Genomic DNA, 19913 nt, shown 5'->3' on the forward strand with positions numbered 1-19913 from the left:
TTAAAGAAAAAAAATGCATAATAATTATAAAATCAAGAATTAAAGGAACGCATGAATATGTTTTGAAAATCATCAGAATTTTCATTTTATGGAATTTAATTTGTCATAATTATTTTTGAGCCGAATTTTTATTTGTTTGAATTAGTATTTTTGTAGAATTTTCATCAAGCCGATTTTCTATATTACAGAATCTTTATATAACCGAAAATTCACTTCACAGAATTTTTATTTGTTCGAATTTTTATTTGCTTGAATTTTCATTTAACATAATAGGACATTTTGAAGAATTTTTATTGGGTACAATTTTATTGCATAGAATTTTCATTTGTTCGAATTATTATTTGATATCATTTCCATATAACCGATTTTTCATACTACAGAATTTTTACTTAACCGAAAAATCAATTTAAAACAGAATTTCTAATTGATAAAATTTTCATTTATCCGAAATTGCAAATGTCCGAACAAACAATCGATTTTGGCGCGATTTTTAAAATCTACCATTAAAAAATTATCCATAAAATTGTGATTGGATGATTTTAAAAATCGCGCCAAAATCGATTGTTTGTTCGGACATTTGCAATTTCGGACAAACGAAAATTTTATCAATTAGAAATTCTGTTGTAAACTGATTTTTCCGTTAAGTAAAAATTCTGCAGAAAAATCGACTTTATGGAAATTATATCGAATGATAATTCGAACTTAATTCGGCTCAAAAATAATTATGACAAATTCCATAAAATGAAAATTCTACCAAATGATTTTTATAACATAATCATATACGTCTCAAATTAAAATTCTTTTTTTCGCGAGTTGGAAATAAAATTTAATTTATTGTAATGTAATTCAATGTTATTTGTAAAATACTTTTTAAAAAATAGTGATTTTTATCCTATGATTAATATTTTATTTATTTTTATATTCCTTTATTTTTTCTTCTATATTTTTTCTGTCCAAAAAAGCGTCAGATCGGTCAAATAGTAAAACCTTTTTTTTTACTTTTTTTTTTGTAATATTCAGTGAAGAAATATATTTTTCTAACTAAAATGGACGGAAAAGTTTAAATATCGACATTTTTTTTTAACATTTTACAATTTAACATTGAATTTTTTGATTTTGAGATTATGTTCAAGCGCTTTTTTGTGAATGGAAAAATTAATAATAAAAAAAAAGATATTACCTAATAGAAAAATTCCAATTTTAACTAAAATTGTAAAAAATAACAATTTTTCGCCATGAAAGTTTTTGTGCCATTAAAATATGTAAATTAAAAAATGTTTTTTTATAATTAAGTAATAAATTTTACGAATAGCGAGAAAAATGTTAAAATCGATTTCTTGAAAAACAATTTCTTTTATGAAAACAATAATATTTATAGAAAAAAATAATTTTTTTTTAAACTGATACTAAATGTAGTTTTTAAAAAAACCTTTGTACATAATGTTATTTCTGTTATACGCTTTTTAAATTGATATATATGTCACTGTACAAAAAAAAAACGAAAAAAAATCATGAAAATGATGTTATAGTTATAAAATCATATCTTAGAATGCTAATATATTTATTTACTGTTTTTTTTTTTTTTTTTTTGTTACATTTCTATATATGTTTTATCGAACCAAAGTTCATTTATTTAGATAATAAATAATAAATAGTTAAGTTATACATTTTTCTTTTTAATGTATTTACAAAAAGTATTTACAAACTTTCAGAGATGTTTAACTATTATTTTTAATGTTATTATAATGAAAATGAAGAATAAAATTTTTGAACTCTGGAATTTTTTGAATACTTTGAAGACTCAAAACAAATTTTTCCATTTTTTTTTGCAAAATCATTGAAAATTTCGTTTTCTATTTTAATTGAGTGTGAAGTTTTTTTTTTAACAGTTATTCGCTTTATATATACTGTTAAGTGTAATTGGTTTTTATTTCGATGTTACCCTAACAAATAGAGAATGTTTCCGAACTTCGCCTGTTAACCGTCGAATAATAAAACAAAGCTTTTTAAGAAAATAACGAATATTTATTTTTAAAAAATCTTCTCTGAATTTTGAATATTAATTAATTCGATTTCTAATAATACGTAAATTCTTTCTTTCAAATTAAATATTATTTTTAAAATGCAAATTAAAGAGCCAAACCGTCATGCGGAGATGTTTGTCATTTACGAAACAAAAATAAATATTTTTAGCAATATATAATAATAAAAATAATTATTGGTATCAGTTTTTTATTGTTTTATTTCATTCTTGAGTACTAACCTTGAAGATTATATGTTAATTTTTGTTAAATTGCAAAAAAAAATATTTTTTAATAATAGCAATAATTAAATTGTACGCTACGCGGAGAATTGCCCATAATTTCATTACTGGCTTAAAAATAACAAAAGCAAGAAGTCATGAAGAAAATCCGTTTGCCTTTTTTGTTTTTGAAAAAATTTAACAATTATTCCTATTAAAGGTGCAAGATTTAGTCATGAAAAATCATTTGTTGCACCTTTAATAGAAATCATTATTGACGTTTTTCCGAAACAAAAAACGCAAACCCAGTTACAATTTTCTTCATGACTTCTAGCTTTTGAAATTTTTGAGCGTGCAGTAATAAAAATTAAACAATATTAACAAACATTGAGTATTAATTCTGACACTTCTAAATTGAATACTTGACAACTTTAGAGAGAATTGATTCATGATTAGAAATCGAATTGATTATAATATTCAACTGTTTCAAAGTAAAAAAAATTTACTATAAAAAGTTAAAAATACACAAAAGGCTGAATCCATTTCAAAACGTACAGGTCGACCACCTTCAGGTTGTAGATTTTTCTGTCGATGAAATATGTTATTCTACATGAAAAATAAAGAGACACGTATTTTTTTATTTTTCATAAAAATTATGTTTAACGAAGTTATGGTCATTTGAAGTTTGAGTGGTAAAACTCGAAAGAACAATGAAAAATAATTGTTTCGCCTGTAATTTTTTTTTCTAATGAATGCAATCAAATTATTTTTCTTGGATCTTGTAGGGGGTATATTCCTCTTTAAAATCACATTTGAAATTTGAAAAAAGATTCAAAATTAACAAAACAGGAGATGATTTTCTAAAAATCATTAAAGTCAATTTTCTCAAAAACCCCACTTTTTCTTCTCTCAAATTTTTACCATAAATTCTTACCAATATGAAGAACCAATCCTAGGAGTTTTAAGCGGGCTAAACAATCCTGGTAGTAAGGAGAAATTTTTTTCGAAATATTTTTTTTACGAAATTTGAAATGGCTGACGTGCAGTTTCAAGAACAAATGAACTAACTGAAGTGAGTCAGACAAATAGAAAATTCTGATTGTTAAATAAAAAAAATTACAATTTGTCTTTTTAAAGAGCACTTTTTTCTTGTTTCAATTATTATTTGTCATTTAATTATATTGAAAATCGCTTTATCCGCTGACATCTGAAATCAAAAAATAAATCACAAATTATTATTTATAAAAATATAAAATAAATAAATAAGATTGCCCCTTAAAGTAGAATAATAAATATTGTATTTATTGAGATTGAGAGGAAATTTTTTTTTTTTTTTTTTTATAGATTTTCTATATTGTCTTTATTTTTCGTGTAACATTACATTAACAAGATCGGATGCTTTTTTGTCTTAACATTTATGTTAATGTAGACAAACTAAAGTAACGGTGACTCGAATGCGATTTTTATTTAGATTAAATTGGAATTAGAATTTATGCGGAAGCAGAAACAAGAGCCTCGGCAACTTCGACGGCAATTGCTGCCTCCGCTTTGTCCTTTTCAGATGACGCTGACGATAATTGTTGTTGTGCTTTACTTAAAATATCTCTTGCCGCTGAATTGTCAATATTTTCAACTGGATGTGCTTCCTCAGCGAGTACCTATAAATAGAAGAAAAGAAAAAAAAATTCATAAAAATGTTTCCTATTCTTATCATTACTTTGTCAAATTTTTTGTGATTTATTTTTTGCTCACAATTTCAAAAATAAAAAATAACTTTTAAAATTCATACATTTTTAAGAAAAATTAGCATTCTAAAATCAAAAAATCTTTAAAAACTTGAAATTTGGAAAAATTTATTATAAAAAAAAAAAAAAAAAAATCATGGAATACTTTTTTATATATACCTGAACACTGGAGTCTTCGTTAATTGTGACTGTTCCGGAGGAGACGAAAATTTTTTTTGTCTCGCCACTCTGCTCAAAAACAGTGACAACTCCGGGTTTTAAAACAGCCAATGTTGGAACGTGTTTTGGCAAAATACCAAATGATCCTGAAAAAGATGGAACGTCCACTTGGCGAACATTTGCCTGATCGTAAAATACCTGTAAAAAAAGTAAATTTCGATTTTTACCAAAAAACAAATCTTAATTTTTGACAATTTTAGAATTTATTTTTTTTTTTAAATACAAAATTTTGAAAATCCATACGAAAAATTCTAAAGAATCATTAAAAAGGCGTCAAAAAAAAAATTAGCGATGAAAAAATTATTATGAAATTTTATTTAAATAATATTTCAAATTTGAACAGGGACAAATTTTCATAATGCACAAAAAAAGGCTTTTGAGTCAATTTATATTCCAAAAAAAGTCGATTTTTTTTTATTTTAACAAAATTTAATTGGTTAATGAATATTTTACTTTAAATAACTAATGTTATTAGATATTAAATTTTTATTTTATTAATTCTGTAATGAGAATAATTCTATAATGAATATTATCAAGAATATTTAATTCCAATATTTCAAAATCAAACTAATTATAAGACAAATTTTCAAAATTTTATTTAAATAGGACAAATTTATAAAAAAAATTCCAGGCAATACTTAATTAAGTTTTACAGATTTTTAAATAAACATTTTTTTTTTTAATAATAATAATCTTGGAAGAATTAATGTTGAAATTATTAGAAATAATTGAATTTACAAAGATTTTGTTAATTTTAAGACAATAATTAAATTTTACAGAACTAAAAATAATTTATCAAATAATTTTAAAGATAACATTTTTTACAAGTAATTGAATTTTCAACGGTTTAAAATTTTGATATTTGAAATTAATTGAACTTCAAGTGATTTTTAATTTCAAATTTTTGATGATTTGACTAACAAATTTATTAGAAATTGTAGACAAAAATACAATAATTTAAAAACCATTTTTAAGTGAAAAATGGTTTCAGATAGTTTAATTTTCCAAGAATATTATAAAAATCATTAAAAATAATTGAATTTCAAGAGAGTTATAATTAAAATTATCAAATTTAAAAAATTTTTAGAAATAATTAAATTTTAGAAGCTTTTAAAAAGAAATTTTAGAATATAATTGAATTTTAATTAATTTTGAATTGAAAATTTTGCACATAATTTAATATAAATTGAAATTTTGGAAAATAATTGAATTTTAGTTGATTTGGAATTGAAAAATTTTCAAAATAATTTTATATTTAATTGATTTTGAAATTAAATTTTGGAAAATAAATGAATTTCAATTAAAATTTTGGAAAATAATTGAATTTTAGTTGATTTATAATTAAAAATTTTGAAAATAATTGTTTTTGAATTGAAATTTTAGAAAATAATTGAATTTTAGTTGATTTTGAATTGAATATTTTATCAATAATTGAATTTTACTTTGTTTTAAATTAAAAATTTTGAAAATATTTCATTGAATTTCAAATGAAATTTTGGAATATAATTGAATTTTAGTTAATTTGGAATTTAAAATTTTCAAAATAATTTGATATTTAATGGATTTTGAATTAAAATTTTTAAATATAATTGAATTTAAATTGATCTGGAATTGAATTTCTCGAAAATAATTGAAGAATTTATTAGAAATTACAGACAAAAATTGAATTTAAAAATTTTTTAAATTGCAAAATGCTTTTAGTTAATTGAATTTTCGAAGAATATTATAAAAATCATTAAAAATAATTAAAATTTTTGCAAATAATTGAATTTCAAGTGATTTTGAATTGCAATTTTTTTTTTGTAAATTTATTTGCTAATTTTTTTTTTTTTTTTTTTAATTATAAACAATTATTAAATTTCATAAAAATTTTAATTGAAAAATAATTTAAGATAATTGAGTTTGTGAAGAATTTTATTAAAATTATTAAAAATAATTAATTTAGTGAAGAATTTTAGTTAAAAATTTGTTAAATAATTGTAATAAAGAAAATCTGCATTGTATACTTAAAAAAAAAACCTTATTTTCTTTAAAAAATGTAAAAAAAAAGTGGAAAAAGTCGTATTTTATTAAAAAAAAGTCGAAAAAAGTCGTGAAAAGTCGTATAATCCGAGGCCTGTTTTTTTTAGTTATTCGGAAGTGAAAATAAAAAAGAAAAATTCAAAAAACTTATTTCACTAATTAATTTTCCATTATTTCTAAAATTATTCTAATAAAAAATCATAAATGAAAATGAAAATGAAAAATTACGATACCTGATTAGCTCCGGAAAATGTGAATTTCATTTCATTGCCCGATGCTTCGGCAGCAAAGGCACGAATTTGTGATCGTACACATTGCAAACAAGGACGTAATGTTCTTGCTAGTGCCGTCATTTTCTTTTTTTTTTTGAATAATTCTGTAAATTTGAAATTTCAATAGAGGAGTGCAAAAAAAAAGATGTAGGACAAAAGTCAAACTTGAGAATAAAATAATTTGGTTACATCACAGATGAAATTAAAGATAACCTCACTTTTTTTTGTGAGGGACGACAGAAAATATATTCGAAAAGTTTTAAACGATAAGCAAAATAAATCTACGATCATTCGTTATTAATTAATATTAATTAATTGAAAAAAGGTTATATTAATAATCCTTACCTTTTTGTATTTGAAATTTATTCTATTATTTTTTTTTTTTTCTAAAATCCACAAAAAAATGGAGCAGCAGACAAAATATAAACGATACTAGCGCTGTGGGAATAAAAGGAAAGAAGTGACTCGATATCAGTTGGTAATGAAGAAAATTTTCAGTGGGTAAGTTATCAATTGACTTTTTTATATTTCAATTATAGGGGAGTTTAAATTTGGCGGTTGTGAATTTCGTGCTTGGCGGAGACAACATTTTACAGGCGTTTATCGAAAAGTGACGCGCATCAAAGTTTAACGAATAATATTGTAAACTCTTTTATAATTAGTTTATAGTGATACAATTCAAATAGAAAGAATCTTTTCAAGTGTTGTGAGTATATCATGATTATTTCTCTAACTAATGAGTATATAAATATTAAGTGACAGTGTTGAAATGTGTCTGAAAATGGAAAATTTAACCGACGCGTTTAATTATAGGTTAGATTTCTCACATTTTGTATTTGACATTTTTTGTTCATTATTTTTTTTTGTATTCTCAGATCGAAAAATAGTTAATTATTGTTTTAAATTGCATTGATTTTCTATTGTTAAATTATGGTTGGGAAAAAATGTTATATAGTTATGGATTATTTTTCAACTTTGATGAGAATTTTCTCATCCAACGGAAAAAAAAACTTCGTGTATGGTGACAATGAAATATTATTATCAAAATTTTCTAAAGTGAAGTGAAGTAAAAATTTGTAAAGATTGTACATTTTTTCGACTTTTTTTTTAAAATGCGATTTCTTTTGACTTATTTTAATAAAAGACGAATTTTCCTTGACTTTTTTTTACAAAAATAAAAGTACAAATTAATTTATTAAATTAATAATAAATTACCAATGACTTTTTTTTAGTAAAACTATAAAATTTAAATTAATTTAAATTAATAAATAATAGGTTATAATAATAATTTAATAAATTTAAATTTAATTATTTTAAAAATGTGAATCTAAAAAGTTTTTGCGAAAGTAAATATTCTCAATATAATTTTAAATAAATTCTTCGGAAATTAAATTACTATTATTATTATTGTTTCAAATACAGAAATTATTGATTTAGATACAATTTGTTTAATTCAAAAAAAAAAAAAAAAACATTATTTGATTCAATTAAATATTTATTTGATAATACAGTCAAGTAACCGATTATTTAAATAAAATAAATTAATTAATTAAATAAATTATTTTTCGTTGTAAATTTATAGAATGATGTCATTATTTAAACATTTTTTATGTAACAAAAAATTAGAACCGAAAAATAATTTATTTATTTAATTAATTAATTAATTTATTTTATTTAAATAATCGGTTACTTGACTATATTATCAAATAAATATTTAATTGAATCAAATAATGTTTTTTTGAATTAAACAAACTGCATTTAAATCAATAATTTCTGTATTTGAAACAATAATAATAATAGTAATTTAATTTCCGAAGAATTTATTTAAAATTATTGGTAATATTTACTTTCGCAAAAATAATAAACCAATAATTTTTATTATCTTCAATTTTTTCAAGAAACCTATTTTTTTTTTAATACATATATACTTTTTAATATATTTTTTTTCGTTTTGTAATAATTCAATATTATCAATATTTAAATATCTTATTTCTTCATAAAACAAATTATGACGTCACTTTTTTTTTAATATTGATTTACATTATTTTTACTTCTTTAAAAAATTCTATTTCAAAACTATAATCATTTATATTTTGAACACAAAATTAAAATTCAATTGAAAAAAAAATATGTACATTGTGCGAAAAAATTACTAGAGTTTCCCAGTAATTAATTTAGAGTATATACTTAAAAATTTATAAAATTTTTAGAAAAGAATAATAATTTAATAATTTATTTCTAAATTTTTTTTTATGCAAAATATTTAATAATTTATTATTATTAATTTAATTAATAAAAACTATATTGTCATATTAATTGTTATTAATATTATTTTCTTTCAGTGTCAAATACTTTGAAACGATAAACAATCAATTTTTCAAACAAGTAGAAGAATTTTGAAAAGTTAATAACAAAAGCTAACAAACTAAATAATTATTGGAAAGATTTTTAATTACAGAGTAATTTTTATGTTCCGGACCCTCTAAAATTTTTTTTTTAATTCCCCCCCTTTTTTTTGTTTAAAAAAACGAAAAAACATTAGATTACAAAATTTTTTTTTAGGATATCCGGTATATAAAAATCACATTGACAAATATATTTTATTTCTAACAATCTACATAAAATTGGGTACCAGATTCACGCAATTTTTTAAATTTCCTCATCACTTTCTTCTGTTGCTCGAATAATTCCATATTTTCATTGCTATATGTTAATTTTATTTTTAAATTAATTCCTGAATCGTCATTTTTCCAAATTGCATCAACGAATTTGAATTTAGTATTCGGTAATAGAATTATTTCCTTGTCATAGCTATAGATAGTTATATTATCAATATTTGCACTCAAAAATGGTTTTGAAAAATTCATTTCAAAAATAGCTGCAGTCATATTTTGTTGATAGCTACCAGCTCTTTCAATTGCATATCTTTTTGCTGTATTTTCATCCGGTGATGTTGAATTAAATCCATTAAATTGAAATTCCTTTATTGTTTTATTATTAAATTGTTCTTTAAACCACATTGTTGATTTACCAAATCCTTTAAATAATTTAGTATTATAATTATTTTCATATCTTGATTGTATAATTGCTAATCTATAAAAGGCATTTTTCATTCGTCTACCTTCAGCTGTATTTTTATTTATTCTTTGATAACCACGATTCGTATAATGTTGAATTGCAAAAAAATCTTCAAATCTTAATAGCGAAGGTATACTTCCATTTTGATATTCATTAAATGAATCATTAAGCTCATCAGGAAAATATCCAGCAAAATTATTATTTCTTTTAGATTTTTTATATTTATAAAGAATTGTCATTTTTTCTTTTAGATTCGTACAATTTCTATTATCAAAATTATCTATTTGCGTTAAATTGTAAAACAATTCTGGTTCATCCATTCCAGAAGCTGTTAAATTTGCAATTTTTTGCTCCTTTAATTCTGATGATTGTTTCTCGGTACTATTAGCATTTATACAGATGCACAAGATAATAATATAAATAATTTGCAGGATTACAAAATTTGTTAAAGCCATAATTATAATCTGAAAAAAAAAATTTTACAAAAATTTTGACATTAAATTAACGAAAAAATAATTTTTGAATAAAATATCATTATTTTTCTTATAAATGAATTTTTTTTAAATTTGGGCACGATTTTTTTTTATTTATTTTTACATATCTGAAAATAGTGAGAATATTTTACAAAAAAGTTTTAGAGTAAGCTTTTTTAATAAATTATTATAGTTTTAAAAAAATTTGTTTTTCTTTTTTTCACTTTTTCAGGCCTTGGATTATACAACTTTTTTCTACTTTTTTCAAAAACACGCACTGAGAAAAATAATAATGTAATGGTAATGAAATAATTTGGTAGAGCACTTTTAGTTAAGATTACAAAAATTTAGTTGACATAACAGTAACGAAAAAAGCAATCAATCAAGAAATTTAGTTAGCTGTACCAAAAATTTCGTTCAAGCTTTTGCGTCTGTTAACTGAATAATTTGGTTCTCCAAACCAAACCGTCTGAATGCTCAATTGCGCATGCGCTGTTCTCGTAAATATGGCTTATTTCTCTGTTTACGGATGTCACACGTTAACCATGCTTCGCTCTTCGTGTCGTCCAGTTTTATTCAAGTGTTTTCGGGATTTTTATGTGTTTCAGAAATTGGGTAAAAAAGTGTGTTTAGTGATGCATATCGAACAATATGAGTTAGGTTTTTCCGCAATAGAAATTAATTTAAGTAGGCATAGGGTGGTAGGTAATATAAAGCGAAAAGAATAAAAGAGGATAACAAAAGTGATAAAATTAAGTGAAAAATAAAAAATATAAGTGTGAGCCAAAAAATAATTTGGTTGAGAAAAGAAAAATTTTTTTTTCATTTAACTAAATTTTTTGTTTGCTTAAAAACAATAAGTTAGTTGTGCAAAACAAAAAATTTGGTAGACCGAACAAAATGATTCAACGAAAAAATTTAGTAGCCCGAACCAAACGGATTAGTTACACATAAATATCAAATAAAAAATTTGGTTTGGAGAACCAAACTTCAGTAGATGATACCAAACAGTTTTCTCAGTGCGACTTTATTTGACTTATTTTAATAATAGGCGACCTTTTAGATTTTTTTTTACATTTTTCTTAAATATTTTAAAACAAAATACGTTTTTTTTTTTAGTTTACAATGCCGATCTTCTTTAGATCTATATTTCAATTATTTAACAAAATTTTTAACTACAATTATTGACTAAATTAATTATTTTTAATAATTTCAATTAAATTCTTCACAAATTCATTTATCTTAAACTATTTTTCAATTAAAATTTTTATAAAATGTAATAATTGTTTATAATTTTAAAAAAAATTACCAAACATTTTTAATTAAAAATCACTTGAAATTTAATTATTTACAAAAATTTCAATTATTTTTAATAATTTTTATAATATTCTTCAAAAAATTCAATTATCTGAAAGCATTTTGAAATTAAAAAATTTTTTTAAGTTTAATTTTTGTTTGTAATTTCTAATAAATTCTTCAATTATTTGCGAAAAATTTCAATTCAAAATCAATTGAAATTCAAGTATTTTCCAAAATTTCAATTTAAAATCAACTAAGATTCAATTATTATTGAAAATTTCAATTTAAAATGAATTACTTTCAACATTTTTAATTCAAAATCAATTAAACATCAAATTATTTTGAAAAATTTCAATTCTAAATCCACTAAAATTCAATTATTTTCAAAATTTTCAATTCAAAATCAACTAAGATTCAATTATTATTGAAAATTTCAAACCAAAATCAATTACTTTCAACATTTTTAATTCAAAATCAATTAAACATCAAATTATTTTGAAAAATTTAAATTCTAAATCCACTAAAATTCAATTATTTTCCAAAATTTTAATTGATTTTCAATTATTTTCAAAATTTTCAATTAAAAATCAACTAAGATTCAATTATTTTTGAAAATTTAAATTCGAAATCAATTACTTTCAAAATTTTTAATTCAAAATCAATTAAATATCAAATTATTTTCAAAAATTTCAATTTCAAATCAACTAAAATTCAATTCTTTTCAAAATTTCAATTCATAATCAATTAAATATCAATTTGTTTTGAAAAATTTCAATTCAAAATCAACTGAAATTCAATTATTTTCTAAAATTTCAATTGATTTTCAATTATTTTCAAAAATTTTAATTAAAAATCAACTAAAATTCAATTATTTTCGAAGTATTCAATTCAAAATCAACTAAAAATCAATTATTTTTCAAAATTTCAATAAAAAATCAATTTTTTTAAAATTGTCAATTCAAAATAAACAAAAATTCAATTAATTTCCAAAATTTTAATTCAAAATCAATTATCTTTAAAATTTTCAATTCAAAATCAACTAAAATTCAATTATTTTCTAAAATTTCAATTGAACTTCAATTATTTTTAAACGTTTCAATTCAAAATCAATTAATATTCAATAAATATTTTAATTTTAATTCGAATAAATTTTTTTTTGCTTTAAAGTATTTCCAGGTATGTAGAAACAAAAAAGAAAGTAAAAAAAAATTGTGCTATATATTTTTATGTAACTGATTACTTTTATCAAGTTATAAAAATTTTAAATGTTTTGTTTTGTTTTTTTTTTTGTTTTACTTTACTGAAATATACATTTTTATAAAATTTTGTATCTCGTTACATTGTTACATTGTTTTTCGAAATCTATATGAAAAATATATAAAAATAAAAACATATAAAATAAAAAATAAAAAAATAAAAACACTTTCGCAGATAGGGAAAAAAATTCTTCAATCATCAGAGAATGTAATGCAAAAAAAAATTAAAAATCGAAAATGTCTCTTTTGAGAAAACTCACTTTTTAAGTTTAATTTAAACTTTTTTGTTGCTTCTCTTATAGGTACGTTATTTTTTAGCACATATTTGAAAAATTTGTGAAAAAATGAACAAATTTCATATATAGCATAATTTTTAATTTATTAGTACAATAGATTAAAAAATGTTCCAATAAACACACTTTCTTCGTTGACGTTAAATTTCAAAACATCATAACTTCCTTCATTTTCATCAAATAAAAAAATAAAAAAAATACGCATTTCCTTATTTTTCATATAGATTTCGAAAAAAAAAAATTTTCAATGAAAATTTCCCATAGAATGCGCCATATGTTTCTTTAGTTTTAATAATTATTTAAAAAATATATTTCTACTTACTTTTTGTTTTCGAATTTATATGCTTTTTTTGTATACAGATATAAGGAGAATATATTGTTAACTATGTCTTATTACTTTGAGTATTATTTCTAATATTTTTTACTATTTATTATTTTACACTACAAATATTTTTCACTCACTAATAACTATCTTTTAACAGCGCTTTTTCAGCTATACATCTCTGCGTATATTGTGTTATGTATTCCTTTAATATTTCCAAGCTGCGCTCAAGTATATATCTGTGCGCGCACTAAATTCGTTATACCTTAACTTTTATTTTTCTGGTAAAGTTTCGTAATATTCATTTGTTTTTTTTTTCGAGACGTATCAATAATAAATAAAATTAATTTGTTAGAATTTTTATAATTTCATTAGATACAATTTTTCTTTTATCAGAATTTATATAATTGTTTGATTTATTTTTTGACTGAATTTCCATTAAACCGATTTTCTATTTTATAAAATTTTTATATAAGCGAAAATTTACTTTATATAATATATAATTTTCATTTTTTGAATTTTCATAAGTCAAAATTTGTATTTGTTCGAATTTTAATTTTTTAGAATTTATATTTATTCCGAATTAACTCTTATCAGAAAATTAGCGCCAAAATGTTTAGTCAATAAATAAAAATTCTTTAAAGTGAATTTTTGTTTGAAAAAAAAAAAATTAAAAACTATTTTTGATGTGGAAAAATGAAAAATTAAGTTATAAAAAAACGTATTCATAGATTAGTTTTTGGTATATATAATAAATTACGAATTAATTGTCAAAAATAATAATTTACTATATTATATATACAAAAAAAAAATTATATACAATTCATTGCTTTATATATACATACATTTTGAGGTATATTAAATTGAGAATAATAATAAAAAATAATTTATAAATAATTTTTAATAACATCGTTTATCCTTTGATGCGGAGATTCAAGAAAACTTAATTACAATTTATTGCAATATTTACAAAATTAAATACACATTATAGTGTTCTCTCTTTTTTTTAATTATTTTAAACAATAACAATATTAAAAGAAAAATAATAATAATAATAATAATAAATAAATAAAACAAGGACGGCCCTTGATGGTGCAAACTGCAAAGGATTTTTTATCTTATTTTTTTTTTTAAGAATAAAAGAAGCGTTTGAGATAACAAAAAAAAATTACAAAAAAAAATCGCTAATAATTTGCACCTTACAATTTTAAAAATCAATTTACTTTTTTTTAAATGTAAAAAATTAAATTTTTTCGCATTCATTCAAATACAGACAATTTCTCTTATGGTGTAAAATTTGATATATATATATATATATACCATAAAAGAATTATAAATTTTTCAGCCACTTATATCTAAATCCTCCGATGCATCTGAACTATTGCCAGAATTCTCCTGATGTCTTGATCTTATATGCCTGTCAAGATCCCTTCGTCTCACGAGATTTTTACCACAAATATCACATCTATAGGGAGAATTTCTTTCTGTGTCCGCGTGTAGTCTCACGTGTTTATTTAAATTGCTTGGATCACCAAATGGTCGTAGGCAATATTTACAATTTAATGGCTTGTAGCCTGTGTGCGTTCTGCAAAAAAGAAAAAACAAGATTTAAAAAATTAAAAATAATGTTCAAAAAAATATTAGCATATTGGGATTATAATATAATATTATTGAATTTTGCAAAGTAAATATTTAATAGATATTTTAAAATGTAAAAATATTTTATATACAGAATGTTATGAATGTAAAAAATCTTTTTTAATGTCAATTTTTTTTGCGAATTGTTACTTTTCATTACATTTTATTGCAAAAATAGTTAATTTTGAAAAAATGGTATCGAATTCGTATTCAGTGACCCCGAAAACCCCCGAGTAACGATTTTCAAGCGAATCCAATGAATTTTTGACAATTTTTCCGCCATTATAGATCTGATATTTTGAATTTCAAAAAACTAACCTCAAATTCGTATTCAGCGACCCCCAAAAACCCACCCGACTATCGATTTTTAAGCCAATTCAATGAATTTTAGAAAATTTGTCCGCCTTATTGGATCCGTCATTTTGTATTTTAAAAATCTGACCTCGAATTCGTAATCAGCGACCCCGAAAACCGCCGAGTAACGATTTTCAAGCGAAACCGATAAATATTTTAAATTATTATTCGCCATATTGGATCCGCCATTTTGAATTTTGAAAAACTGATATTAGATTCGTAATCAGCGACCCCGAAAACCCGCGAGTAACGATTTTCAAGTGAATCTAAAGAATTTTTGTAAATTTGTCCTCCATATTGGATCCACCATTTTTTAATTTTTTAATTAACTAATGCCACAGTAACTAATGCCGCAGTAACTAATGCCGCAGTAACTAATGCCGCAGTAACTAATGCCGCAGTAACTAATGCCGCAGTAACTAATGCCGCAGTAACTAATGCCACAGTAACTAATGCCACAGTAACTAATGCCACAGTAACTAATGCCACAGTAACTAATGCCACAGTAACTAATGCCACAGTAACTAATGCCACAGTAACTAATGCCACAGTAACTAATGCCACGGTAACTAATGCCACAGTAACTAATGCCACAGTAACTAATGCCACAGTAACTAATGCCACAGTAACTAATGCCACAGTAACTAATGCCACAGTAACTAATGCCACAGTAACTAATGCCACAGTAACTAATGCCGCAGTAACTAATGCCACAGTAACTAATGCCACAGTAACTAATGCCACAGTAACTAATGCCACAGTAACTAATGCCACAGTAACTAATGCCACAGTAACTAATGCCACAGTAACTAATGCCACAGTAACTAATGCCGCAGTAACTAATGCCACAGTAACTAATGCCGCAGTAACTAATGCCACCACAGAAAATTAAAAGGCATTAAAATAAGCTGCAACGCTTATTATTTTAATCCAATTTTACTTATTTTAATCCATTTCGGTATTAAAATAAGCAAAATTAGATTAAAATAATAAGCGTTGCAGCTTATTTTAATACCTTATAATTTTCTGTGTATGCGCTTGCTTTAAACAAAAATTTTGTTTCTGTTAACTAAATGAATTTTATGCATTTATTGAAATGAATCAAAGTTCTATTTGAATTAACTATAATTAACTTTTTTAATTATATCAAAATAGATTAATTAAACTGTTTGGTTAATTCAAATTAACTTTTTTTTTCTCTGAGTGTATTAACTATATACTTAATTCGATAACAATAATTTCAAAAATCAAAAAAAAAAAAAATTTTTTCCAAACATACCTGATGTGAATTTTGAGACCATATTTCCTTGAATAAATTTTCCCACAATAAATACATTTATGACCCTGTTTCAATTTTCCCAAATTACTGCATATTGTCTCGAGTTGCGCAGCATGAACACCAGGCGACAATGAAGATGGCGGCGCCGGTGTTGGGACAACTTGATAATGACTCATTAATGGATCATCCATTTGTGATACACCACTAAACATCATTGGTTTATTTTGATAGGGTTTAAATGCTGAATGATGATTTGTTAAATTTTTTTTAACTTGTGAAATATCCATTGAACTTGGTGGTCGTCTTTCATTGATAACTGATTCTGGTGAACTTTGTGCCGATGATGATGATGCCGAACTATGAAGACTACCTCCACTTTTAACAATTGTCTCCGGCGATGTTCTTGAGGCAAATAATTCATTATAATTTGTTTTTGGCGTGCCAGATAATTGAAATTTAAATGGAATTATTGGTGTAAATGGATTTAATATTAATGATGCTTTTTGTGGTGCATTATATTCCTTAGCCAATTTTGTCCATAAATAACTTAAATCCAAACGATTGCATTTTAATGCCAAATGAATTTTCAATGGATTTGGACATTCAAAGGCAAAATTACACATTTCACATGTGTAACGATTTTTTCCTACAGAAAAATAAAGAAGAACAAAATTTATTTATTTTCTTTTGTAATTTAATTTTTATTGTATGTGATAAAAATGTTTCTTGATTTTAAAGTATATATATATATATATATAAAAAAAATTACCTAAAATGTTTCTTGGCGTTAAAAATGGAATATTCATCATTGCTAAAATATTTTCCGTGAACCACATTAAAAGAGGTTCACCTGGATAAATATTTTTTATTGTTTTTAAAACAACACCCCTTTCAGCATTCATTAGCATGACATTAGGACTTTGGCAGTCTTTTGCCAATGGTACCATTTTTAACCAACAGGAAGTATTTACAAAATCATTTATACAATGTAGACGTCCTTCTCTGGCTGTTATTTCCACTATCTGTAATAATCGAGAAAAAAATTGCGAATTATTAATTTTTGCCCTTTAAATTATTTTAACAATTTTAAAAGTAGAACATTTTTTAATTAGGTTTTAAGATTTTTTTGTTTGAAATTTGAGGATTTAAAAATTTGGAAACTAGAAATGAACGCACTGGCGAATTTTCAACTCGATAAGCATAAAATTCCAAATTTTTGAAATTTTAAAGCGTTTAATTTTGAAATCTTTTAAAATTTTTGATGTTTAAATTTAAAATTTTTGAATTTTGAGACTTAAATGTTTTTTTTAAAAGCTTTAAAAATTTTAAAACATTCTTGAAAGGTTTTGAAAATTCGAAACATATTAAATTAGCAAAAATATTTCAAAAATTTGAATCGCTTTGATTACAGAGAGCGTTTAAAATTTTTGAAACTTTTAAATTTTAACTTTTTTATAAAATTTTAAACTTTCAAATTTGAGTGTTATATAAAAGAAACGTTTTCAATTTTTGAAACATTTTTAAATTTTAAACATTTAAAAATTTCTAGACTTTTATAAATTTTTAATGTTAAAATTTAAAAGCTTTAAAAATCGGAAACAAGTTTTTTATTTAACACTCAAATTTGAAAGTTTAAATTTTTTGTGAAAGATTCAAATTTAAGTTGACAAAAATTTTAAACTTGTAAAGTTGAAAAAGTTTTTTAATATTGTGAAATAATTTTAATACTTTCTAAAATTTTAAAATATTTCAATAATTTTTTGGCATTCAAAAATTTTTAGAAACTTTCCTGAAAACTTTTTAAATTCGAAACATATTCAATTAAAAAATAAAATTTGCCAAATTTTAATCGCTCTTTCTTTTCAAATGTTTAAAATTAAAGTTAAAATTTAATTCAAACTGAAATTTAATTTAATTTTCAAAAGATTATTCATAATTAAAAGCCTTAAAATTTTGTGGAGCGTTAAAATTTTTTTTTCAAAGATTTAAATTTTCAAAACCTCGTATTTTATATTTAAATTTTTGAAACCTTAAAATTTTTAAACATTCTAAATTTAAAATTTGAAATAATTTTATTTAATAATTTCAAATTCTTAAAGAAATTTCTAATTTTAAATAATTTTAATTTAAAATTAATAACAAAAATTCTAATTTAAAAGCCTTTTTAAAAACATTAAATTTTTGATTTAAAAACAAAATTTTGCTCAAAAATTGCAAATAAAAAAAAAATGATTCCAAAATTTTTGAATTTTATTATGTTTTTCGATAAATATTCTTTTCCTTACCTTTTCGTATAATGGATTTTCATTGTGTGCCAAACAATCAATGTCAATAACTTCTGTCGCTGAATCTGATTTCAATTCAGTTGCTGCTTTAACATAAGGTCGTCCAATGTGTCCAGAATATTCTTCTTCTTCGACACGTGGAAATTTTGCAACTAATGCACTTTCCGTTTGCAATGGAAAATTATTTCCACTAATCATTGTGTCCAACATATGAAAGCTGTTTTTTTTTACCTGGCAATTCTGCCTTTTTCAAAAAAACTTTTTGTACCGACAATTTTTCTTGATTACTCAAAAAATTTATTTTTGCTCTTTCTTCGCAAAAAATTTCCCAAATAAAAATTGTTTTTTGTGGAAAATTTAAAACAAAATTTTTATTTTATAATACTTTTGTATTTTATAATAATTTTATATTGTATAATATAAAAATTTTCGATAAATATATTTTTAAATAAATAATTATGTATATATTTTCATTAAAAAAAAAATATATATAATTTTTGGATTTTTTTTTATCACTGGTTACAAAACACACTGTACACATAAACACATAAAATTCCCAAAAAAAAGATTTGCGAGGCACTTTAAAAATTGTTTCACAATTTGATGATTTTTCATTAAAACGATGATTTTTGTTATATCTATATATATATATATACTTTTTGAATCACACACGTGGTGTAATTTTTTGATGTACGTTAGTGAAATGATACTGATAGAGTATTTAAAATTTCACGTTTGGGTTTATATATATTAAGGAGGTGTGGGCAAGGGATGTCTAAATTTTAGCGATCCCCTTCCCACTTTTTCGGCCGGTTGATCTGTGATTGGTCGACTCGGTCCCACTTCTTCTCACTCAAGTAAATGCGTAATTGTATTTAGAAAGCCATTGGGGGGAATCGTTTGACGTTCTTTGGTTTATAATTCCTAACCCCAAATATATAAGGTTGAATGGGGCAACGTACCACGAGGGGTGAAAAAAAGAGAGAGAGAAAAGTAATGTGCAAGGTGCAATAGGATACTTTTGTTTTCTTTATAAACAAACATTCTTTTAGTTACAAAGTTCAAAACTGATTTTTTTCTTTTTCATTAATTTAATTACAATTTTCTTTAGTTCTTTTTCAAAATTTTGTAGAAAT

At 22.7% G+C, this 19913-nt stretch overlaps 3 protein-coding genes across 4 annotated transcripts; all 3 read right to left on the reverse strand.

Moving 5' to 3' along the window:
- Positions 1-3523: 3523 nt before the first annotated feature.
- LOC127291558 (ATP synthase subunit delta, mitochondrial) lies at positions 3524-6983 on the reverse strand. Its single transcript, XM_051320747.1, has 4 exons — positions 6846-6983; positions 6462-6604; positions 4147-4344; positions 3524-3900 (listed from the first exon to the last, which is right to left on the reverse strand). Exons 2-4 carry the CDS (start codon positions 6579-6581, stop codon positions 3733-3735), a joined length of 486 nt encoding a protein of 161 aa, XP_051176704.1. The 5' UTR covers positions 6582-6604; positions 6846-6983; the 3' UTR covers positions 3524-3732.
- Positions 6984-8811: 1828 nt separating this feature from the next.
- Positions 8812-13459, reverse strand: LOC127291556 (uncharacterized). Of its 2 annotated transcripts, XM_051320744.1 has the most exons (3): positions 13222-13459; positions 9622-10042; positions 8814-9537 (listed from the first exon to the last, which is right to left on the reverse strand). In XM_051320744.1, exons 2-3 carry the CDS (start codon positions 10031-10033, stop codon positions 9107-9109), a joined length of 843 nt encoding a protein of 280 aa, XP_051176701.1. In that variant the 5' UTR covers positions 10034-10042; positions 13222-13459; the 3' UTR covers positions 8814-9106. The 2 variants fall into 2 exon arrangements, with proteins under 2 accessions (XP_051176700.1, XP_051176701.1); XM_051320743.1 differs by having other exon boundaries at positions 8812-10042.
- Positions 13460-14030: 571 nt separating this feature from the next.
- On the reverse strand, positions 14031-19471 carry LOC127291582 (zinc finger protein 728-like). The gene is made up of 4 exons (XM_051320778.1): positions 18778-19471; positions 17262-17514; positions 16493-17138; positions 14031-14806 (listed from the first exon to the last, which is right to left on the reverse strand). Exons 1-4 carry the CDS (start codon positions 18985-18987, stop codon positions 14563-14565), a joined length of 1353 nt encoding a protein of 450 aa, XP_051176735.1. The 5' UTR covers positions 18988-19471; the 3' UTR covers positions 14031-14562.
- Between the last annotated feature and the right edge of the window lie 442 nt (positions 19472-19913).

This window comes from Leptopilina boulardi, unplaced genomic scaffold (assembly GCF_019393585.1).
Source record: "Leptopilina boulardi isolate dan_hultmark-lab unplaced genomic scaffold, ZJU_Lbou_2.1 LbouV2_144, whole genome shotgun sequence".
Lineage (NCBI taxonomy): Eukaryota > Metazoa > Arthropoda > Insecta > Hymenoptera > Figitidae > Leptopilina > Leptopilina boulardi.

What these genes read in the sequence shown, in the direction of transcription:
- LOC127291558 (XM_051320747.1), bottom strand. Translation starts at nt 6,581, where the DNA reads ATGACGGCACTAGCAAGAACATTACGTCCTTGTTTGCAATGTGTACGA. An exon ending in CATTTTCCGGAGCTAATCAG is followed by an intron (nt 4,345 to 6,461) that starts GTATCGTAATTT and finishes CTTTTTTTACAG; the next exon opens with GTATTTTACGATCAGGCAAA. An exon ending in ACGAAGACTCCAGTGTTCAG is followed by an intron (nt 3,901 to 4,146) that starts GTATATATAAAA and finishes TTCTATTTATAG; the next exon opens with GTACTCGCTGAGGAAGCACA.
- LOC127291556 (XM_051320743.1), bottom strand. Translation starts at nt 10,033, where the DNA reads ATGGCTTTAACAAATTTTGTAATCCTGCAAATTATTTATATTATTATC.
- LOC127291582 (XM_051320778.1), bottom strand. Translation starts at nt 18,987, where the DNA reads ATGTTGGACACAATGATTAGTGGAAATAATTTTCCATTGCAAACGGAA. An exon ending in AAAATCCATTATACGAAAAG is followed by an intron (nt 17,515 to 18,777) that starts GTAAGGAAAAGA and finishes CGATTATTACAG; the next exon opens with ATAGTGGAAATAACAGCCAG. An exon ending in AACGCCAAGAAACATTTTAG is followed by an intron (nt 17,139 to 17,261) that starts GTAATTTTTTTT and finishes ATTTTTCTGTAG; the next exon opens with GAAAAAATCGTTACACATGT.